This window comes from Semicossyphus pulcher, unplaced genomic scaffold, assembly GCF_022749685.1.
Source record: "Semicossyphus pulcher isolate SPU_LCO1_2020_fin unplaced genomic scaffold, fSemPul1.0.p SCAF_11, whole genome shotgun sequence".
Taxonomy (NCBI): Eukaryota; Metazoa; Chordata; class Actinopteri; order Labriformes; family Labridae; genus Semicossyphus; species Semicossyphus pulcher.
The window spans coordinates 19790955-19815834 of record NW_027211615.1 but is presented as its reverse complement, the minus strand read 5'-3'; the positions used below and the strand labels follow the sequence as shown (position 1 = coordinate 19815834).

Sequence of the window (24880 nt, the reverse complement as noted above, 5' to 3'; positions counted from 1 at the left end):
TTCCTATTTTATTCTTAAAATAAACAAAATGTACAATCACAATGCCAATTTCACTCACTGTTGTCAGGTCTGTGTGTCCCTTTAAAAAAAAAAAGATGATCTTAATGAAGCGTACCAGCAGAAATCTAACAGAGTCTCCATCAGATTCAGTTTCCTGACAAGTGTTCATGAGAGAAGAAGCATAACAAAAGACATAACGAGTAAACTTTACATAAGAGCAGGGTACAGGTACAGTTCCTGGATATGATACATGTTGATCATTAAATAATACAAGGGTTGGGAGGACAGTCTGCACGCAACATTTAACCAAAGCAAAGAAAAGGGTGAACCTCTTGTTTTCAGGAGGAAAGAAAACAACACAAACAAAAGCAGATGAGGACAGAGCGGATGTCAGTGCTGCGTCGATGTGTAAACAGTTTCTTAAAAGCCCATTTCCTGTTCAGAGTTTGAAAGAGAAAGAAGCAGATTAAATAAAGTCCAACAGATGTGCGTAGCTACGATGGAAACATTTCATAAATCTGTAATTGGAAGAAAGCTATAAAATCACAACAATCTCAAAAGGTTTAATTTGCTCTCTTGTGTTGCTCCGTAACAGCAAAAAGACTTTTCATTCGGGCCGGGGAAATGTAGTGCGACATGTTCACTTCCATTAAGTGAGTTCAGAACATCCTCGGCAGAGACGGGGAGAGAGGCACTGCGTGCAAACCTTCAATGAAAAGCCTGAAGTCTGATCCCTGGACAGCGCCGTGTTTTTCTCGGCTTTTTCAAATTGAGTTATTATATTACCTACATGCACTGAATATCATATTGTATGAGAAATGATTTTTTCAAACAAATACCAACTGCCTTGTGAGATCAGATTCAACTCCAATGTAAATGGCTTGTTTGGCCAAGTGTTATCCATTCTGTGTGTGTATATGTGTGTGTGTGTGTGAGACTTCAGTGGCGTTATTTCGACTCTGAGGACCAAAACCACGAGCCCTGCTGGCAGCCAGCCGCAAGTGCTGCTAGAAATAAAACAAGAAATAAGTGCTTTATGAAACAAACATACACAAGTCTCCCATATTTTTTGGTTACCAGTTTGCTGCCAGCAGCTGCATCCAATCACCTCGTTTTTTTGCACTTTTTCCTTCTACTCCGACACTTCTCACATCAAAATATCAGACCGCCCGCCACACTGGTGCCACAGAATGATTTTAGACCCTAACACTGAAGAGAAGACGATACAGATATATTTAGAAAAGCAAGTCAACAAAAGCCAAAAATGGAAAATAAATAAATGTCTGAAGGAATGTCACAGTCTGGTTCGTCTTTAACTGTGATATTTCCTTTTCAGCCTCACAGACTGAAAGAGAAACACATAAAGTACCCGTGTGTGTCACACACAAAGACACACTTTTTCAAAGCTATCTTTTGCACATGATATGAAGCTATAATAGCCTTGGCATGTTTCCCCCATAATCTCGACAGAGCATTCAGACGGAGTGAAAAAAAGACGCACAGATTTGACAAATCTGCAGGATTTGAGATCCTCCGAGGATTATCCACTCCTGAGGGTCCACGTATCATAAAATGACTAAACCCTAAAGTCTGACCTGCTGCTTTGGAGTGTGCAAACAGACGTGGCCCCGCCGTAGTAATCTTTGGGCTAAATGTCAGTTCGTGTATAAATGTACATTTTGTTATTTGGAGAAGAAAACACATATGTATCTGTGTGCATGTCAGACGAGACAAACTGAAGAAATCAAGCAGAGTTTCCCCGACGGATAATTATTTTCCCCATTGAAGCTCTCTTTCATGGTATGTTGCCAAGAGGCACAATACGAGTTATTGCTCAATAAATACCAAAGGTTTCATTCGGAGCCAAATGTGTGTCAACGCCTAGCGAGGATGTCGGGCTCTTAACGTGCGGAGCAGTTAAACTGAAAGTTACACCAGAAGAAACATGTTGCAATACTCTTTGGAAATTACATTTCATATTCGAAACGATTTAAATCTTTGGGTACAACAAAAAAATTAAACCTCTCACTCTCTTAAATTACCTATGAAAAAAAAGACTCATTTTAACTTATAGATGCATCAAAAATATTCAGATTACACTTCTTTGACTCAAGTTTCAAATACAATACATAATTTATGGCTTTATAAGTTAAAACTAAGAAAACGCCTCAATCTACATCAACGTTTCACCCACAATATACAAGTTAAATTAAATTGGTTTAAAGCAAATTTACTGTCCATGTTCCTCTCATCACTTGCTACTCAGTGCCTAACTTGCATCTTGATATTGTCGTAGTACAAAAACATGCTCTGCAAAAAGCCTTATTGAAATACAAACACTATACAAAAGAGGCAGTCTTTTACAAATATTGTTGAAGCATCCCTTAGAGCTCGTGGATTATAAGAAAACTGAAATAATGTCTCATCCACTTGGGCCGAGTAAAAATTGTCTCTCATTATTGCTGTGAGAATCGCTCCCTTTGTAGTGCCTTGGTCAAAACACATTCCAGGAAGACAAGTCCGTACGAGTCCCGTCTTTTTTTTATTTTAATCTCAACCTTTATTTCCAAGCGAGAAGGAAGAGATTGCTGATGAGAGCTCAAAAATCCCCTTTTAATCTTTAAAAAAAAAAAAGGTTTTGTGCTTTCAAACCATGACATCAGTTGACTTTCAGTCTCCGCCCACTTGTTTTCTTCAATATGGCCTCCAGACTGCTTCATCCATGCGGCCTCCGGGGTTGAGAACCGTTGGGGAGTTACTGTGGCTCCCGTCGCCGTCCACCCCTCCCTCCGTCTGGCTGGGCAGGTTGGGGTTCACCAGGGAGGTGCCCGTGGAGGCGCTAGTGCAAGGCGGGATCATCCGGGAGGGCGAACGGTCCCCGCCGGGAACCATGGAGAACTGGTACGAGCCGGACGAGGCGCCGTAGTAGAGATACGGCGTGCTGCTGGTCTGGAAGGGTCCGCTCTGAGTCTGGGTGGAGCCCGGGTACGGAGGGGGCAGGTAGGTGTGGTAGTGCGCGCTGCCCAGCGACATGGCGGAGGTGACGGGCGGGGTGTAGGTGAACGTGGCCGGGTAGTGCATGCGAGGGCTGGAGAAGCGCGTCTCCGTGAGGGAGGAGAGGCCAGGGAACTGACGCTCGAACTGACCCGGGAACGGGCTCAGGTCGGAAGAACCTACGGACACAAACACATAAAAACACTTCTTTAGGATCCTGAAACATCAGTAATTAACCTTCCCTTTAATACTTCTTCAGCTCTGATTCTCGGAAATGTGGTTTTATTTGGACTCTTAAACTCTTTAGCACTTTGTCTTGCGGAGTAATTGAATTAAACAAATGCGTCCCCTGAGAAAGGAAACAGTAGTAAACTGGATTGTATGTAATCAAATATTTGGAGCCAGATATGTGTGTTAGCTCATTAAGAACAGACGTGGGCTCACGGTTATTGTGGGCGCAGGCATGGAAAAGCATTATTCTATAAATATTGTTATATCCATCAACTCCATTCAGCGCTGTTTTTCACTTCGGTTTGATAAAGTTAACAAACACATCAGTGCAGTCCCACACAGCAATATGTTTACGCCTCTGCGTATTTATATTCCTGCGTGTGTGTGTGTTGGCCTGCGTTCATCTGTATCAGTATAACTGTTTATGCATACGAATATGTGTGTGCATACGGTGTGTGGGTGGGTGTATGTGTGTGTGTGTGAATACTGTATGCACATAAAAAAGCAGTTGGGATGAATCAGGAGCTGCACATGTGGAAACACTTTGAGCAGAAACAGTTTCCATGAGATCCATAATGAGGCAGGGCTGAGCTCTGATGTGGCTCCTCTCCTCGCCTCCCATCGGCTCCAGCGTGTGTGTGTACGTGTGTGTCCGTGTGCACGCGCCCGAGCCAGCGAGCGAGAGAGAGAGCGCCGAGAAGGAGCTGCTCCATCTCACCCTTCGTTCCTCTCTTTGCTTCATCCCTTAAAAAATACCCAGAAACCACTAACTGGCTGCGGCGAGCTTCGCGCTGGGCGCAGAGTTTAAGGAGAATAGGAGGTCCTCCCCCCCCCTCGCGCTCCCTCCCTCCCCTCCTGTCTCCTCTCAGTGGTTTAGTCCAGCCATGGCGCTCTTATCATAAATCACCAGGCGTCTTCCGTGTCACCATGTCTGCTGCGAGAGGACAGGGGGTGGCGGGGAAGAGGAGGAGGGGGGGGACACAGTGTTTATGTGCCGAGAGGAATTGCGAAGCCGGTTTGTCGCTAGCGTCAGCTAGCATATGCTGCCAATTAAGGCCTTTAAACTTCCTCTTTCCACAAGATCCGTTTGATTCTTATAGAAATAGTAGGTGATTGTCTCCGCTGTGGAGGAGCAGTGTGATCTCAGACATGACCGGCGCTGTTCAATAAACTCCTGACTCCTGCTTTTAACATTTGGACCTATTTTAGCTCTCAAAGGGGCCCTGTGATGATGAGCCAGATCCAGCTTTATTAGTTTAAATGAAACCAGAGTGGAACTTTGTCTAAATATTTGGAAGGATCTTACAAACTTTGGAGCATCACTTCCGAATTAGGTGTTTGACTTGACTGATGAACTTTTGCAACCGCCTCTTAGCAACTGTGTTTCAACACATGAGACGGTTTGTGTGAAGGTGTGAGTAAGCAGGGGGCGTAGGGACGGTGCCGAGTTTGCACTCCAGCATCCCTATCGGCTTCTGCTTGTACTTGTCGGTATGTTCCGTGGCGGGGTACTGTTACAGCGCAGCTTGGCGAGGTGTCAACATGATCTCGGGAGATCTTAGAGCCTTAGTCATATCACTTAGGAGGCATTAAATGCTCGAGGTGTGCATGTGGATCAAGAGCGGCAGGCTAGGTTCGGGCCTGTGTTTACACTTGTGGACGTGCTCGCACATGCACGTGTGTCACTTTGAGAACAAAGCCTGACGCTCGGGAGATGAAAGCTGAAGGGGAAGACCAAAGTAATCAAAGTTGACAAGGCAGCTGGCTGGATTTTAAACCTTTTCTAATGCAGAGTCACACAGCCCGCGACGCGTAATCACTCACCCTCGCTTGGGGCACACACGCACACACACACACACAAAGGAGGGTGCAGCACAGGGAAACAGAAGGGGGAAAAAAGCAGGTAGAAAAAAAAAAAACTCATGGCAGGGAGTCAAACAGGTGTACGGGGGAGAAACTTGTCTGGCGGCATGTAGGGAGTTTAAAGGAGCTTTCACGTAAGGGGGGGGAACAGAGACAAATTGGAACACAGATGCTGCCGTTATGGCAAACAGATTGGCTAATGCAATTACCCAGAATTCCTTGTGAGAGTGGCCTATCGCTATAAAGACACTTTATTTGTCAGTCACGAGCCTGTTATTATCCCTGGGCCTGTTATTACCCATAGTCCTCTGGGATCAAAGGCTTGGAGCGAGGAAAAAAGGAAACAATCGTTTTTCCTCCACTGTCGTCCAAACCGCTCCTTTAGGAAACAGTCGGACAACATGCCTCGCTCCTCACGTTCATGTGAGAATGAGCTAATAGCGGCGCTGCAGTCGTCTCTGCTCAATTATAACACAGTCTTCTCTAGGTTGCTCCCTCCTAGAATGAGCTGTCTGTCTTTCTCTCCTTCTGTCGCATAAGAAAATGTTTATCTGGATTAACTGAGTAGTGGTTCTACCTGGCAATCGTCGAGGCACGTCACTGATGGCAGGCAGGCCCGTGCCTCGGCTGGAGGAGAGGGGGGTGGTGGAGTGGACTGAGGGGGACGCCATAGGACTCAGGTAGGACGGGTACGTCTGTTCATACGACCAGGGAGGAGAGGACTGGGACTGGCGAGGGTCTGATGGGGAGAAATGGAGCAAGGGAAGAAAAGATGGCAGAAGAAAAAAACAGCCCAGAAAGACACAGAAAGAGAAACAGACAGGGAAAGAAAGAATCATTACTAAAGGCCGACTGGCTGCTTCATGTGGCCTAGTTTTTCTACTATAACAGGTAGCAAAGTTCACAATAACATTCACAACAACTGCAGACATTATTAGCGTCTCTGTTTCTCTGTGCTTGTGTTTAGAGGTAAGTATCAGTTGGGCGCGTTATGCAACATCCTCCATAATGACACATCTAATGTTTACCTTCGAGGAGAAGATCTTCCTGTTTGCCTTATAAAACATTGTGCTTGCAGCTGAGGCACAGAGAGCCTTGCTGGCACACACCCAGGGTGTAAACACGCCAGCAGACAACCAAGAAAAAAAAATAAAGACGCCGCACACACTTAATTGTGCAAGTCTGTGCTGCGACACTAGTACAGGACATGAATGATGTTCAATGTTGCATTTTCTGCAAGTTTTGTGATGTATTATGAGGAAATATGAGAACAAATGTGTGATGATTTACAAGCTCTCACTCAGTGATTTCCAACCAGGAGTATTTATGCAGTTGCAGTTAGTAGAGAGATGTGAACAAAAATTACTCCCCACATTTTGAGTCAGCTGTTTTTCTGTTTTGCAACTGAGAGATTAACTAAACTAGCTGGAGAGAACGGAGAGACCTTAACAGTCAGTTTAAAAAAGGGATTTTAGCCTGAAATAACTAGCTAAAACTTTAAAGTAAATTTTCAAATATGAGGCTAAATTAGAGACACAGTTGAGCTTCATTAATGGTGAAAAAGTTGTAATAGTTTAAAGCTCCTTTGAGGAGTTTTTTTGATGGTTATGAAACAGACTGAAATTAATTGCGATCACTTAAGGGGGGTAGGTGTCAGACGAAGCGATTGACAGCACGCTGCCTTTGTTTACATTTTGCAGGGCAAACATTTAAAGTGAGTGATACATATGACGAGCAGAAAGCAGGATGAGATGTTGAAAGCCACCACTTAAGCACGTACAGGACAAAATCAGCAAAGAGATGAGAGGTACAGCTTTGTCCACAGGGGGCGCCAAAATCAACACAAACCGAAAGTTCCTCACAGGAGCTTTAAGTAAACTACAGCAAACATTATGAGTATGTGGTTAAAATGGTTAGCTTAAAGTAATGAATGAATTATGAATTTGAAATAACTAAAAATAAATGGATAAACAATTTGTCATCATGATGGATAACAGGTATAAAGATATTCAAAGTGAAACAGTTGAAAGAACTTGGTAAGAGTACTATTGAAAAACCTGCTGAACCAGCTTGATGTACTAATAGATAAACAGTAGGGATGGGCACTTCAAGAAAAAATAGTTCAATTCTCAAAAATTGGTAAAAACAATGGAAACATTTGTTAAGATGAGAAAATAGTCGCATGAATGTGTTTTTTTTTTACTTTGAATATCCGAAATTCAGTACCCATCCCTAATTAACGGTTGAAGTAGTTCGCTAAAATTACGTAGATAAACATTTGTAATAGCAAGTTAAAAATACTAATTGATACACGGCTGGAATAGTTGATTTGAAGTTCTAATGGTTAAATGGAGGACAAAGTGAGCTAAATGTATTAAAGACCCCCTCCAGTGAAAGTCAAGTGTTTAACCTTGTAAACATCTCCATGTGGTGTTTTTCATGTGACATATCAGGGACAACATCAGCAGTCATCTCCATGGCTGGGCCTGTCTGCTTTTAAACTGCAGTGTACCAAGGACAGGCTGAACAACACCTTTTCAGATTGGCAGGTTTGAGACGTCACAAATCTAAGGAGCCAATCCCGTTAACGGACGGGGTGACGCTATGCATATCATTATGTGTAACCTATGGCAACCACTTTAGCGATGCTCGAGCCAGCTGTTACCGTCATCGTCATTTTTGCAAACTCACTACTGACTACTAACGATAATGTTACTACTACTAATTACTACACTTCAAGCTAGCTAAGCTCCAACAAGTTGCCAGTAAACAATGGCAGAGACTGGTGGGGACTATGCAGATTCAGGAATTTCTAATGAGGGAGAAGGAGGAGATACCTTGGGAGGATTTTTACAAGATAATTAAATATATTTTTCAGAAAAATCAGACACAATTTATTATTTCAAGCACAGAATTATATGTCTTTAAACACAACTGGAGCTTTAAATAAAAAGTTAAAATAGTTAAAAGTAGCTTCTGCCATTACAAGTTGAGAATGCAAACTATCTAATCAACAAGATAGTTCCATAATATACAGATCACGGATGGTTCTGATGTAAGAGTGCTCGGGTTGATCGCACAAGGCTTTGTCTGGAACCCGCTGCTCTAATCAAAGCTGCACTTGGACATAAAGTTCCAGCTTCACGTTGAAATTATTCCACATTAAAAGCAGTTCGTTCCCGTGTACCTCATGTCCAATCAAGTGTATAATAGTCTCCACTTGCTGCCACACTGCTACGCTGTTCAACCATCCCTCAAATGGTCCACTGAGTAACCCCTACAAAGCCGTGCCAGAGAGTAACTAAGAGCTAAATGATGACCTGAGACAAGCCTCCAGAGGTGTGGGCGATCAGGTAGCAGCCATGCCGAACCGTGACAGATGGTGTTACCTTCTAGGATGTAGATTGATAGAGTGATGGAGGAGAGAAAGACAGACGATCTTGAAAGCAACGGAACGTATTGCACTTGGCTCTAGCTGGACTTATTAAGTGAGTATTTCACCTCACATACTGTACATGTCTGCTTGTTTATTCAGTGATACTCTTTGTGCACATCGTGGCACTTGTTTTAGATGTTCCCACCTCTTCAATTAATTCTTTAACAATGGTATTTCTTAGAATATATAGTTCATCTAGCTTGCTTAGCTTTAATTAAATGTCTTGTGTGCTTGGAACAAGGACATAATTTCAAAATAAACATGATGACAAAGCTTACAAATATTATTATATTACTTCATTGTTCAGTTAAGGATGTTAAGGTATTGGTATAATATGAAATTACACCCGATAGATGACACACACATTAAAATACACCTGATTACCACCTGCAAAGGTTGTGTAGCTAAATGTTTAAAACTAATTAAGCACCACTGTTGACCTCAGATCCCAGAGGAACAGCCTCTCTTTTCACAGAGGGGGTCAGAGGTCAAGGTCATCCTCCTCCACGATACTTCACGTGGCTTAAAGCTTCCTGTAACGGTGCTTAAACTCCAATCTTTTATAGGTGTGCTCACCTGTTATCTGCGTCTGTCCCTGCGGGTTGAAGGAGTTGGCTGCTGTGTTCAGAGTCGGCCGGGGGCCTTGAGTGGGAACGCTCACCCTCACTCTCATCCTCTCGAGCTCACTGAGGCGGTCTGAGAAAAGACCGGCCTTGGGAGGGTCCTCCAGTTTCTGACGATGCCCTGCGGACACACAAAAGAGCAGTTTTATTAGTTAGTAGTTGCAGAAATCATTGATAGCTTCCAGGCTGCAGTAAAAAACAGTTTTATTCGACAATAACGTTGAATACCTCTGTGATGTTGCATGCAAACCATATTTATCATCAAACGTTAAGACTCTCAGTGTGCTAAGCTCTATATGATTGATGTTCTCCATTTGTTTGCTGTTCTTTTGGCGTACAGTTTGTCAGTTCTTCTTTATAATGGACATTTAATGACTCAGTTCCTCTGTGTGCCATGCCTTTCTTGGTAAACACAGTCCGTGCTCCAAAACAAAGAAGAGGTACACAGGCTCTTGGGAATGGGATGCTACATCCTGCTAATTAGGAGTGGTAATTATATCATATCGCATTGCATGAGAGGGAAGGAGAGAGTTCAGACAGGGTGATTCTGAGAGGGAGAAGTTGCTTGTATGTTTAGTTTATACCTGAGGCTTCTTCCTCAGGTAAACACATGCTCTCACGCCATTGCCCCATTATCCCCACAGGAGACGAAACCTCTGCCAAATATGTTATACCTGTTCTTTTCCTGCATTCCTCTGCTCAGAACTTTACTCACTTTATATCCCCGAGTCTATTCTTGTAACTCTTTCATGCTGGTAATTCTCTACTCTTCAACAGCACACGCAAGTTGCAAACACATAGATCAAGCACACAAACGCGAGACGAGCCAGCGCATCTCTTTCCCGGCGGGCCTAACTCGTCTGTAGTGGGCACCACCGGCCCCAGCTGTAGTGTACTGAAGCTTAGTAAAGGTGGGGTAGAAAGAAAGGCCTGTGCACACACAGTCCTTTTTACCACTGACACAGGTCTATATCAGTGCGTCTGTCTGGTCTTGCACTAGTTCCCCTGTTAAGGCGGTAAAGTAAATATCAAACAGAGGAGAGTAGAAGCTCCTGCTGTGCTTGGCAGCGCTCCAGTTGGCTCAGACAGAAACAGAGAGCTGCTTCAGAATCCTGCCCAACCTGCCTGCTGCCTGCGCTGGGAACAAAGGCCTGGCACTACACCTATGTGTTTTGGAGGGAGAGAGGAGAGGAGACCTTAAAGAAAGCCTCATTTATGTAACTGAATTGTCATTTCAAGGACCAGACAAAACCCCCTCACAGGGGGTCTTTGTGGACTAATTGTCCAACATGTTTTCTAGTAACCCTCTCGGCTAAGGAGCTTTAATGCGTCGAATAAATGCAGAATGACATCAGATCATCTTTATAAAAACTACTTCATGCTCTGTGGAGCATTTTTCCACTACAGCAAGTATGCACAAGTGATTTCAGCCTTAGAAATGCTTCTCTAAACCATCTGACGCTCCACAACAAACTAAATTATTCTGGAACAACTGTTTGGAAATGAGCTCTGCAATAACTTAAGAATGGCGGTGTTGAAAATGCAGCCAGTGACAGTCAGACGGACCATGAGTTTTTATTGCAGTGACGTGACCAGACTGGCATCACGGAGTTCAAAATAAACAGACAATCTCATCATCCGCTTCTGTATATAGTAGCTCTGGAACGCGGCTAATATCGGCTACTTAAAAACCTCAGCTCATTGAAGTTTTTGGTTTTATAACATAATTCATGGCCGTATTTCATTAATAATATTGCTCCATCGTTCCTGAGGATAATTTGTGCCTCGAGCTGGCATTCCTCATCTCTCTGTGCACGCTGTGCCCAGTCAATCATAGCGTTTCCATTTTCAACAGACCGAATTTCTATTCTAAAAAAGTCTCGGGACACAGTGCGGGCTTTGTGCACAGCCCGTCTCCTAGTGATGGGAATAAATAGCAATGAGAGACCAAGGGAGATGAGGGGAGACAGAGGGGGACAGGCGCGAGGGGGAGGAGGCACACGGAGAGGAAGAGACCCTGATGACCAGTAAATTAAGAGCTCTGGGTGGGACTGAACCAGTCTGGAGGCTCTGCGAGGAGCGCTGAGTTGAGGGAAGAGCGAATGGTGAAATAGTTAGCGAGGGTTAAGGATTTCGGCATCTTGAGGAAGATACCAAAATAAAGACAGATACTGTATATTTACATGCAGATTTATGGAATAACGACAAGCCAGCTCTTTGTCACCGGCGACTTAAATTTAATGTCTGCTTCCCTAAACTCCCACACTGGACTACTATGCTGTCAAGAAACCTATGGATGCAGCTCAGTTTAAAGAAAACCAGTGTACTGCTTGTCTTGTAGAATTGCAGGATTTTAACCACCACATTAAGGTCCAATTTACACTCCAAACAGCTCGACCTCAAGTCCATTAGTTTAGCAGGCTTTGACAGTAAATACAGTTTTTCATGAGTTAATTACACCTTTTAGAGGACAACTGTTGCCAAACACAAGACGTCTCAGCTGTTTTATCGGAACCCTAGCTGGGCGGAGGAATGAGCCGGGGGTATTTAAAGGAGCGGGAAAGGCGGATGATTTCACTGCCGTAGGGAAAGTCCCTGAGATTCCCATCATCCCTGTGAAAACAGCGGAGATTTTCGATAGCGCCTGCCACTTCCCTGCCCAGCCAGCGGCCGGAAACATGGACAGATTCAGACCAGATGTTAGCAAACTGCACACACACACACACGGAAACGCACACATGCAAGAATGGACGTATGCAAACACACGTCTGCACATGCAATCATGTTACATTTGCACACATGCATCATGCATACACTCTTCCAGTTGCACATTCAGTACTGGGTTACACACACACACACACACACACACACACACACACACACACACACAGAGAAAGATTAATAATGATTAGATAACGCCTCTATAGATAGTATCTCTAATCACGCAGTTGCACACTGATCCTAGAATAGTATTATTTCAGCCGTCCAAGAGACATAAGTCTGGATTCAACTTGCCCCTGCTGATCTGATAACAGTTAGTAAGAGCAAGTAGGCAAACAGAATATAAGTCCTCTGTAATTAATGGCAGCATTAGATTGGATCTGAGCCTGAGCACAGAGATCTTTGACGGATGGTTAGCTGTTCCCTCATATGTACTGGCTGAAAATATTCCTCAAATACCCACGTTTTTTTTTTTAGCTAGGTATTGGTTTGTAGTGGATTTTACCATGACAAGAATACTATTAGGATTTCAAAAGATTTAAAAAATTTTAAAGGAATATTTCTTTTGAGGAAATATCCTCATTTGCTTTCTTGCTAAAGGTAAAAGGAGTAGATCTATACCACGTTCGTCACATAAAACAGGAGGGAAAAGTTAGCCTGGCCCTTTAAGGGAGCTTTAGAGGCGTTAGTTACATTTGCACGGAGCCAGGCTAGCTAGTTAGCTAGCTAGCTAGTTTCCCCATTTCCTGTTTTAATGCTAATCTAAGCTAACGTCTTCTGGCTACAGCTTTATATTGACTGTACAGACCTGAGAGTGGAGTCAATTTTCCTGTCTCAGTAAGACAAGGTTTCCAACATGTTGACTCCCTCCCCTCATAAACCCATCAACTTTCAGCTATCACTGCACACTCATCAGTTGGAAACTCTCCTCCCTGCTGCCTGACTAAGTAACATGTGAGGAAAAAGCGCAGCGCCAGAAAATCCGGAATAAATGGGATAATTTATAAATTTGGTGTCACGTCATGGCCTCCGAGCCCTTCAGTCTGGTTTATGATCACTGGGTGAGATTGGATGAATGTATCTTTTGGGCTGATTCAGAAAAACCCCTCATGCTCATGGAGCCTGGGTTGAATCAGCCAGTCTGTGTTTGTGAGTGTGTGTATGAGTGTGTCAGTCATCTCAGAGTGGAACAGCCAGTAAAGTCGATGAATGAATACACTGGGTCCATATTTCACTTTTTATTTGGAGCCCTCACAGTGGCCATGTTGTTTTTGTGAGCGGTCAGAAACAATGAATTATTTCAGGTGGCAATCTGAAACTGGCAGAGCGTGGCTCGAGAGGAAAAGCGCTGAGTGGGTGACAGCCAGACGCCCGTCTACCATGGGGGTCTGGTATAAACGGAGAGGGAGTGAGGGAGGGGAGAAAGAGAAGATAATAAAAACAGAATTGGAAAAAAAAAGGAGAGAAAAGAGGAAAAAGAGAGAAAAAAGAGAGGAGGTGTGGGAGATGAGGCGGCGAGCGAAGGAGAGAAGGAGACGGAGAGAAAAGGGGGAGCCAGGCTGTCGTGGAGTGCTGCCAGCCGTCTGTGTGGTCCATGCGTTCCAGCCTGGAGGAAGCAAGCCAGGCAAGGGAAGGGCACACACACACACACACTTACACATACACACAGACACACACAATAATTCCCAAAGGCGAAACATTTATGAACACAAAAACACATTATATACACACTCGCACCATATTGTACAAGGTTTAAAGAGCACAATCACACACACACACAGTGAGGCTTGTGTGCGGCTCTCAGACAGTCTCCCTCTCCACCTCTCCGCTCACATTGAAGTGTTTTGATCAGAACAAGGGGGAAAAATCCCTCTGAGATGTGCTTAAGCAAAGCCAACCAACTCCGAACCCTGTTTCTTAACCTTGTCTTCTTTTAAGATTCACTTTCTTCCTCCCTTCCTCCCTCTTTCTTCTGCTGTCTTCCTCTCTGTTTCTCCCTCCCACTGAATGATTTTGTGTTTTGCGTTGTAAAGGACTTGGCACCTCTTCAAGGAACTTCATAAGACATGCAACTGACTGACTGCCTCTGGAAAAGCCTACAGTCTCTCTTGTTCCCCCTCCTCCCCTCCCTCTTTTCATTCCTCCTGATGTTTGGGTGAGTTTTATTTGTCCGGCTCCCATTGTTAAAATGTGCTTTGAATGAGGCAGCCGCAGATAGGTGTGGGTGTGTTTCTGTCTGTGAGAGAGTGAAGAGTTTTGAGTCTTCAAAATCCTCTTTAATTATCTGGATTTTGTACAAAAATATATTGTATTTTTTGGACCTGATGCTTGATGCATTAACTCTCAGGGCATGAAAATCCAGATACTAAAAAGAGCTTATATTCACAAACATAACACAAGGAAAAAAAGCTGGCTGACATATTTGAAATAGTGCGGTACAATGTAATTAGCATCTGTTTGGATCTTAGCATTTAGCACTGAGCATAAATGTTGTTGTAAAAACACAGTCAAGGCTGAAGGTAATAGTACCCTTCATGTGCATGTAATGGCATGTGTGTGTGATGACACTATTCAGATGCCTTTTTGTGTCGTCATGACAGTTATCTTAATAAAGGCATCTCACTTACTCTTGCCAGCCTACCCGCTCTGGAAATGTCAGTCTATTTTTGAGCGTTACAAAACGTAGCCTAGCAACCTCTTCAGTAAATTTGTTTAGGTGTGTGTGTGTTTGTCTGAGGGCATGTGTGTGAGAATAGGTGTAGTGCTTTATTCACCTCATCCTCTATTGCCTTTTTTCGCTTGTGGTGTGCCACAAGGTTCTGTTTTAGGTCCTCCTCTGTTTTTTGTTTGCATGCTTCCTTTTGCAGAAATAATTTGAGATCATAATACTAACCTGATTTTCTATGCAGATGACCCTCAGGTGTATGTTTCAATAGGACATGACCATGACAGTAATCTTGACACACTTAATAGCAGCCTTAACAACATTACGTGCTGGATGTCCAACAATTTCATGGCGCCAAATGACTAATAAATCTTAGATGATTTGATTTAGAACATTACTTTCATCCTTGATATCTTTTGCAGTCTCTCAATAAATGTTGGGTTAACAAAATGTGGGAGTTCTTGTTTTGATGCTAAAGTCAAGTATGTTGAACAGTGCTGCTTTGTTCAACTAAATTTAGTATTTAGAATTAGATCTTTTCTATTTCTGCTGGCCGGACCTGGACAGTTTTGACAACTATAACTAACTCTATTCATGTATAAGTCAGAGTTCCAGCTCTCACTTGCAGTTGCTTGAAGATCATCCCGAGCTTGGCCTCAATTCACCATTTAATTTCATAACAATCGCTTATTTCATTCGAGGCTAACTTGGGTCTATCTTGAAAATATATTTGTTGATTCCTGAACCCTTGTGAGCTGAACGACAGCCCGAGGTCCTCTGACAAGGGTCTAGCTTGTGTTCCTTGGTTGAAGGATCTACAGCTTTGGAATTCCCTGCTGGGGGAAACTAAAGCTTGCTGTGTCTGATTAGTTCAAACTGTCCTGCTCAGTATCTTTTATTAAGTTTTTACATTCTATTTTTCCCCCTTTGGATGTTATTGTATTTTAGTTATAATGATCTACAGATGCATACATCCCTGTTTTAAAATAAATATTAATCATTACGTTTTTATTATTGTCAATATTAAAGCTATTATTGTGACTGTATATCTACCAGGCATATCTACCAGTATCATACCGTTAGTAAGTATAAGCATGTGTGTGTCGCAGGAAAAGTTTGGCTTGGCAGACAGGTCTCCTGAACCACTAATATTGTCTGCAGGCCTGTCAGTAACCAGGGCCTCTTCCTCACACTTGTTAACACCCTGACCAAAATCGAACCAAAACACGACCCTGTCCCCAAGCCCAGATACCCCAGACCCAGTGTATTTAAACACCAGAGAGCAGAGCCTGACCGCTAACCTCCACCGCTGACACACAACACACACACACACGTCTTTCCCACTCAGTTATGCACAATAACCGCTGCAATATGCCACAGCAAGACACAGTTTGTGTGACGCCACCATGGTTTTTGTCACCTCCTATGTTTGTCTGTCATCAATTAACTATAATGAGAACAGTGGGTTTGGACAGAAAGCCTTGTATATTGTGTTATTACGACTCGGCTATTATCACTCAGGAAGTTTGTCTCAGCCGGCCGCAGCCACCATCAGGAGCAGCTGAAAGGAGACAGAACCACCTATAAAAGCATATTGGTTTAAACAGCCACTCCCTGTCTATTAGCTCAAAATGACATTTAATGAGGCCTATTAGCTCTGCTCCAAATCAGCACTGCCGCTACACTAGACTAACGACACCAATAACACAAGCTCTCTCTGCAAAACATGTCATGCGGGCGCATGTGTGCAGATGGCGGCGCGCAGAGGACAGGCGTGCATATTAAATCATACATTAGCAAACAGACATGCACATGCCTGTTCGCATGAACACACACAGACACATACGTGTGCACACACACTTGCTGAGTTGTTGGTGCAGTGGCAAACCACAGGGTAACCAAGAGCTGTCAAGCGATTAAGCACAATGCGAGCCGCAGAAACCGAGTTAGCCTCCCGCTAATAACACAGTGGCCAGAGGGACCTGACTAACCACTTACCATAGCCACACATACACACTGTAAACCTCTGAGGAAAATCATACCACACATCTTTAAAGTAGGCCTTACTGATATTCGTCACTCTGACCACGCAATTAATTAGCTGAAGCCCAGCACCGCAGTTCAGAGATACGAGCCTCGTTCGTTCGCGGGTGGTCCGACCGTATCCCACTACTGATATTAGAAGAGGAACCGCTGGGGAAATCAAATCCCGCAGGAAGACTCATATGGCTACCATAAGGCTCATCAAACAGGCCGACACAAAATGTCCTTCCTGAGTGAGACACCACAACCAGGCAAGTCATTAACAGGGAGCACAAGCTGCCACCGACATCAGGAAAAGTGTAGAAAATCTATAAAAGTATTAAGAGTGAGTTAGTTTAAGCTTTTCAGACCAGATCCTACCCCATGTTGAAATCTAGTGTTACTGTCAGCTTGTAGCTTTAAAGACAGCGGCCACAGAGTACCAGTGTATGCGAGGCTCAAGACAGCCCACTGTTCTTTCTCCGTGTGTCTCTGAGTGGACCCCTCCCAGTAGGGGCCCAGGCCTCCTAATTACCCACTCGTTTAACACAAAATAGAGCTGTAATGGCCCCCCCATGTGTCAATGAAGCGTTCACAGATAGAATCACAGTTCTGGAGACAGCCGGGGCTCTCAGCTTAGAGTCTCTCCGTGCTGAAAACTTGGAGGAGGGGAGGCTTGTTTGAGAGGGCACATGTGTGTTTTGCCACCCTCCGACCTCAGCTTAATGACCCCTGAGAGGGAGACGTGTTCTGGCTGTAGTTTCTGGGTAAATTACACCGGCGCTGCAATTCTGACCACTTAACAGCAAAGTAAAGAAGTTCAGGGGTTACTTATGATGACATACTCTTTATTGCTTAAATTACTGTCCTGAGACTGAAGTTAGAGCATGCAGGCTTTAACTTTAAAGCTACATTTCAGGCCACAAATTGGTCTGAGACAAAGGGAAGAATAATGAGGGGAGATTAGAATGCCAGAATCCCTCCACCTGATGTCAGGTAGCGCTGCATTCGTCTAGTTTAGTTGCTCAGTCTCACTTGACATACTTCCAGGAAGGCTTTCCGGACACAAATCTAAGACTGCAAACTTTGTTGAGACCAAGCTGGAGCTTTTATAAACAAATTCAACCCCGACTCCCATCTGCTCGCCACCAAATAACAGAACTTGTTTGAAAGTCATCTGACGGGGGACAGCAGATGCACAGGAAATGCTTTTGATCAAACAAGGGAAGAGAGGAAGGGGGGAAAAGAGGGTGTGATTGTGAGTACATGTGCGCATGAAGACTACCATGTGCCTTTGTTTCCTTGTGTGTGTTGATGAACACTGGATGTGGAGTTTCTGATGTGATTTTGGCACCCAGGCTGGTTTGCTACAATGGAGACTGATGGCGATGCTAATCCTACTGTCTCCCGGCTCCTCTGTGTCTCCCTGCGTCCTGGTGCCATATGTGACGGCGCAGGCGGCGAGTGGGTTGTTTGTGATGTGATATTGTTCATTGAGACGCCATGAGATGAGAATATGTTTTTTTTTTATGAATAGGGAGGAGCGTTGGGGAAACAGCTGCATGCCAGACCAGTTGGCACTGACGGCTATAGTAAAGTTTTTTTTCCTCCTCGGTTGTTTTTATATGGGCTATTAAAATGAGCTGATGCTAGCATTCTGCTACCCAGTGTACCCTCTCAGGGATATCTGCCTCACTTTTCTTTCTCTTCTCTCCCTCAAACTGTCCCAGAAGAGCCTGAGCTGCTTTCTTAGAGGGCATCTATAATAAAAACCTGTTGATGTCTAATTAAACAATCAGAAACTTTTTTCTTCTTAATTAATTTATTTTATTAGCCTGCGCTATTTTAGCATCCGCTGCCACTGGCTAGCAGCACAGTCAGCCACACCTACAGCAGTTAAAGGGCCAATCTAACAAATTTTAAGGTAATTTTAAGCCACTGTCAGTCAAAGCTGGTGTTCTCTGTAATCGATAGAAGCAATAATATTTAAAATTGGCGCCATAGCTGTGGAGAAAGTTGTACAAACAGCTCGTCTTTTCGCCTACAACACCCAGCGTGCATTGCGCCGCCTCCCTCTGAAAGGAACAGCCCAGCGAGAGACGCTGGACTGAAATACTACCGTTTTCACTGTGGGCAACGGCTCAGAACGGTACAAAATCTGAAACACAACGAGATTATACCAACGGATCGTCTAAAAAATCTTCAGGTCTGCAGTCTACATTTCAAACCTGATGATTTTGAACGAGACATGACATCGGAGGCGGCCTTCCTGGATTGAGGAAGTGCAGTTTAGCAAGCTCCCTGGCCTCCGCCAGATGCCACGTTTTACGTAGTCTGGCGGAGGTTTTCAGGGCCCATTGGAGAAGCAGATAGCGTCCTCCAAAGGCACAGAGCCAAATTTTTTTCTATCTGATATCATCCTATCTGATAGGATGGAGGTTGAAAATTGGCGAACTGGCCCTTTAATAAAATTTACCTCAGTTAAGACTCAAGACTTAAAAATAAAGCCTGTATCACAAACTGGACTAATAGAGTTTAAAAATAGTGGGTAATTAGCAGAGTTAAATGAAAGACGTCAGTGAGTTGCATTATGGGAAATGTCCATGGTTGATGAAACTTCAGAGAGCTTAGTCGGGATATTTTCGCCTTTTCTCCCTCACTTTTGCTCATCCTTTTTAGTCTTTCCGTAAATCCCCCACATATTAAAAGTACTATACAACTACATTATTTAAGTGCAATACTTGAAAGGGGTACACTTGCTGGTGCACCCATTGAAAGGCAAAATAAAGGAAGTAGTGTATGTTGTTTGAGCATGTGTGAGCATAAATCCATACTGTACTGTATGTGCGTGCCTTTGTACTCACTCCTTGGCTCACGCGGTCCGTCCACGGTGACCTTTATGGCTCGGTGGTAAGTGGCCACTTGTGGCGGGTTGGTGAATACTGTGATTGTCAGGGTGAAGCTCTTGCCTGTGGTGACATCAAACAACATCAAATGACATACTATCCTGAGAGACAATGACATGCATTCATCGCTAAACCATTCCCGAGTCACAAGTGTGGTTGTGATCACATAATGCCCAATGCAAACTAGGATTAACGACAGACATCATTGCCTCTTTCAGTGGGTCTATTTAGGCTCTTTGGCAGAGCCTTAATGGAAGATTGAATGGAGGAGCCAGTGTCTTGTTATCCAGACTTTCTCCTCGTCTATCGCAGTGTGAGTGGGCGAGAGGCATTTTAATAGTCACTTCCTTTCTCGATAATCCCCAGCAGTTGCTGCCTTGGGGTTTTGTGTGTGAGCGTGTATGCATGAGGAGCACTATGAATCAGACTGCAACAGCCAAGTCAGCAGCACTAACGTCTGAGGTATGCAGATGCGTCGTGTAACCATGGCTATGCAGAGGAAACAGGAAGTGGGGGGCAGGTTGCTGCAGCAACTCGTCGGAGCAGCTGTCCATTCAGTTGCAGCTATCTACCCGTGCATGTCCTCCCCTCTGCACGCCCCAGCTCAGTGTAAACATGCCTTTCAAGGAAGTGATAAGATGATCAGGGGAGATAGCAGATCACAGATGCAACAGGTGTTCCACATACCTGATTTGAGGTGCATGCGGGTGAACCAGAGCCAGTGATCTATGATAACACCTGTGTGTAACCTCCCTGCTTCCCTGCTGCTAATTCCGGCTCACTGTCGAGGCAATCCTGTATACTACTATAATATTTATTCTAATGATGCTATCACAGGTGTCTGATTACTGTGAATCACCTGTCTAATCTATCCTTGCTGTCATCGCATGCTGGCACGGTTTCAGCCTCTAACTATCAACCCATGTCCATCTCTGTTGGCTCCCCCTGCCTCTGTGTGCACGACTTTTAGCTATCTAAGATCCTATCAGTTCGCTCTGCTTGTACTTATCTCTGTCACTGCCTGGTGTTCATTTCAGACACCTCGTAGTCTGATCTCCCCGAGCTCCTCTGTCACTTCCTGTGACTAGATTCTGTGTCACAGCAGAGGGACGCACGCGAGGTCTCTTTGACGACAGGTCAAGCCACCATACCTCCACTTTTCTCTATATAACTCTGTCACTGGTCATCCCTCCTGACCGTTTCTGCTTACTCCCTTTTTTGACGGAAGGAAACTGAGAGGAAAAGTCATTAATGGCGGCGCTGACAGAGCTTATCAACATCAACTTATCGCAGGCGACCGCCGCCTGTGAGACTTGTAGAAAATAAAAGTGTCAAAGAAAATATTTCCAGTAAGTTTGGAGAGGGCGAGAGAACATCCTAAGTGCCAGATCTCAAATCGTAAATAAGACGCCTTAGTGACAAGGCAGTTAATGATGCAAAGAGTCACACTGCCGATGCCAAATATTCAGGGAATGCCATTTGACCCAATGGGAGAGCGCCTCTGACAGCCTGAGGATGTGTGCAGAGTGATCAGCGGCGAGGCTGCAGCACCACCCATCATGTAAATAAGCCTGAACTGAGCAGGGTCATATCAGGTGAACATTTAGGAAAAGATTAAAAAAAAAGACTAGTTTTTTTTTATAATCCAACACTTTCTCTCATCTTCTCTTTGTCTAAAGCTTTGTTTCAATAATCCAAAAGTAGGAAACAAAGTGTTTCTGTGTCACCTGGGCTAAAAGATAAAAAATAATCCTCATTTTTAAGGAGGATGAACGCGACATGATTCAACCATCAGTCTGTGGGATTTGAGCCTGGACTTAGAGATCATTATGTGGTTGCCACGAAGGGAATGTGACCACTAATCCACACCGCTGAACCTAATAGCTCCTGCTGAGTCGCAGTATTGTGCAGTGAATGGAGCTCAGAGTGTTTGAGGCCTCACCTCGGCCGCTGCGGCCCACGAAGCGAAGGTCGTTGAAGCGCGCTACTTGGTTCTTCATCACACCTGAGGCGTTCCGCAGCTCGGCGGAGTAGTTCTCGTCGTTGCCCGCCATTACTGTGACGACGGTCCCATCGGGTATGTCTCCCAGGGCAACCACCTGTCAGGGGTGGAAAGGTCAAAGGGCAGAACACAGTTAAGAACACAGGTTTACGGGAAAACACAAATTTGACTCCCTCGCTCTGTGATTTAAAAACAGTAAAAAACAACACAGTGCTGCAACGCATTCCCCCCCTCTGTTCACGATTAAAGACAGTTTGAAAATGATTACAGAAAAAAAGAAGGAATTTCTTAAGTTTAAAAGCCAAGATTTGAGTGAAATCAAACCTCAGATTATTTTTTTTGTTTCTCTGGTGAAATAATTACTCCAGCTTATGTGACAGGCTTGTTTAACATCATACGATCCCCCTCAAAAGTCATGTTGACAAATGAGTTTCAATTCAGCTCCGCTTCGTCTTTCAAAAACAAAAGCAGCGCAGCCTTGTGTTATCATTTAGATCCCTGGATGCAGATAAAAGAACACGAGGAGGTCTACAGAGCAGCAATAATTACAGAGCCGTAGTAATAAGAACGGTTAAATAACACATATATTTTAAAATGTGTCACATTTGCTTTGGAGCCAGAGCTTCAGCCGCAAATTTCCACTCTGGTGCGTCTTTGATCCGTCCTTTAAATAAAATCTGTCAAGTAATTAATAGGGCCTTTTCCTGTGAATTATCATGGGAGAGGAAAAAAGTGTCAGGGCTTCAGAAACGTTCAGAGGTATAAACAAGAAGAAGTGTTTGCAGCATGTTCAAATATTTTGCTTTTCTGTCGTTGCTTTAAAAGCCCAGTGAATGTCAGCATGTGAAGAGTAATTAAAATAATTACGTATTATAATTTACATAGCTGGGATAAAAGGCCACAATGTGTTCTGACATTTAATATGTTTTTTAACTGTCAGATATAGAAAACTGTATTTAATCACCATGGAAACAAAGCTTTTATTGTGGAATTATAAATTGATTTGCAAGGCCTCCATTAATTAGTTCATTCAATTGGAAGTAAAAAAAAAATTAGGTTGTTTGTTTACAAAATGTGAAAAAAATAAACATGCAATTCATCTCCTTTTACAACTACATGCGTTTTAGTCAAGCTGCAGCATTTTTTCAGGCCCTTTAAACATCACGTTTCCAAAATGCTGTTTTATTTTGAAATTAGTTTTCTGGATATATTTTTTAAATGACTTTAAAAACTCGGAAATGCCATCGAAGAAAAGCCGTTTCACTGAAGAAGAATATATTTATAATTATAACACATGTATCTAAAAGTGCGATAAATCCAGGTGATTAGTAAAATGTGACACGAGGGAAAAATAAACACATGAAAACTCGGAAAAAACAGACACCGGCGGTAGATAACAGCCTCTAATAAATTAAGTTGTATAAAGAGTGTTGTTTTAAAGAAAAATCATGCACTCACTCATTATGAAAACCATTTTTGGCTTGATTTAGAGGTTGTTTTTCTCACAGACAGCACAGAATCACATCGCGGTCTTTTACTCCAGCACCACATGACTGAGACGGGATTTACCTTAAAGGCGACAGGCAGCGTCTTGTTGCACCGCCAGTGGGAGGGCAGGACCGAGCACAGAAAGTTGGGGCTGTCGGTCCGGACCAGCTCGGCCGGGTGGTCGGCGATGATCTCGGCCATGCTGCGGTTCTCGTGGGGACGCAGTCTTGGCACCGCCGCCGCTGCGTCCGGCTGCCCGGTTGGAGAGCTCACATCGTTCATCTTCCCTGGGACCGGCTGGAGGCTATTGGACGGCGGACTGAACCTCCGACTGGCGCTGGGATCTACGGGAATTCGCATCACAACAGCGTGGATTATCAGAAAAGGCACCCAAGTCTCCTCAGCTCCTCTCTTTCTTTCCTTCTCTCTCAGAAACTCGCAGTGTGCGGCGCTGCTCGCTGAACCTCAGCGCGGCTGCCAACGGAAAATGGGACTTCGCGAGCGCACACCGCGATTCAAAAACCTCTCCACTACAAACTTTAGTGGGCGCCTTCAAACGAAATAAAATATACTTCCCCGGCAAGAAAAACAACCCTCAAAAACTTGATGATGTTTTAAATGACAAGCTCTTTTTTCAAACTTCTCTGGGGAAGAGTCCATGCGCCATAACGCAGGCGTAGCTGCTCATGTGTGGATAAAAATAACATCAAATAAATGTCCGAGCGCGTAATAGGCTATACTATTACAAAAAACGCCGGTTTAAATTGGAACAGTCGACCCAGATGCTCTAAAAAGTTTTTGTCTGTCTTCTTTTAGAGAGGAGTCAAAGCGCTGCTCCAGGTGCGTCATTGAAGTCTTTGTGCCACACTGAAAGGCTCTCTGAAAGCCCGCAGGCTATGTACACACACAAAAAGTTCTCAAAGTCAAAGGAATACGCTTTAACAATACTTAATAGAGCTATTTATAACCCCGCGACGCCTGCAAATTGTAAGAGTTTTCCGTGAAGTCTCCCGGCCGCGCCGCAGGTTTTGTGTTTAGGGTTAAAAAGGTTGATGAAGTCGGGGGAAAAAAATCGCCGGTGAGATGAAGGAGGCGGAAAATAGAATCCCGTTTTTGTAGCCGTAAATGCGGTTAGTGTTTGGAGGTCGGGGTTTCCCGTGCGCAGGCTTTTTGTGGTTTATATAGCTCGAGCGCCCAGCAATTATTGCGCTGATGCGACTCCAACACGTGGTGTCTGGAGTCAGATCCATTCCCTCTGCCATAATCTATCACGCCTATATAGACGAGCGGACAGGTCTCCGTGTCAGGTCTGTACCTTCATGAAACACACATGGACTTCTGTTTAACGCCTCTCTCTCTGTCGCTACTCACAGCTCAGAGTTTCACACAGCCCGCTCTACATACCGACATGTTACCGCTCCCGTGGACCCTCCGCGCGCTCCTAACTCTGCCGGGGATGGTCATTTCCAGTCAGTAACACCATCAGTCCGTCTGTCCGTGTTGTGTTACCACTATGTCCTGACAATAAGCGCGTCTGAGGAGCGTTCAGAGAGCCGAGCCCGGCTGAGAAGTGAGTTACACTCCATAGGGTAAAGGAGTGAGTGAGTCACCGGAGAGCGGTGAGTCAGGTAGAGGCGCAGGAGTAGAGTTTCACTCGGTCGCAGGGGAGAGCTGTTGTGCAGGTGTACAGGTATTCTACTTTACACCGGCTGTAATTTATGTTCGCCACACATGTGGCCGTTACTTACGAGCTGGGGGCTATTTTAAGAAAGTCAGCAGTAGGAAATCAAATGTGTTGCGCCTCATACAGCTTTAAAAAAAAAAAATAGTTTCAGTTACATTACATACAATGAGAGCGCCGAAAGATGAGCGTCTGTCTGGGTGATTTTGACAGTGCGTAATTACGCACAACCCCAATAAAAAACACGT

General features: G+C 44.1%; 1 protein-coding gene across 3 annotated transcripts; it reads right to left on the bottom strand.

The window, feature by feature from the left end:
• Positions 1 to 24410, bottom strand: runx2b (RUNX family transcription factor 2b). 3 transcript variants are annotated; one of them, XM_069656042.1, is made up of 7 exons: positions 24356 to 24410; positions 23033 to 23295; positions 21404 to 21560; positions 19420 to 19524; positions 9101 to 9268; positions 5666 to 5827; positions 1 to 3173 (listed from the first exon to the last, which is right to left on the bottom strand). In XM_069656042.1, exons 2-7 carry the CDS (start codon positions 23231 to 23233, stop codon positions 2695 to 2697), a joined length of 1272 nt encoding a protein of 423 aa, XP_069512143.1. In that variant the 5' UTR covers positions 23234 to 23295; positions 24356 to 24410; the 3' UTR covers positions 1 to 2694. The 3 variants fall into 3 exon arrangements, with proteins under 3 accessions (XP_069512143.1, XP_069512135.1, XP_069512154.1); XM_069656034.1 differs by lacking the exon at positions 24356 to 24410 and having other exon boundaries at positions 23033 to 23607; XM_069656053.1 differs by lacking the exons at positions 23033 to 23295; positions 24356 to 24410 and adding an exon at positions 22922 to 22962.
• Between the last annotated feature and the right edge of the window lie 470 nt (positions 24411 to 24880).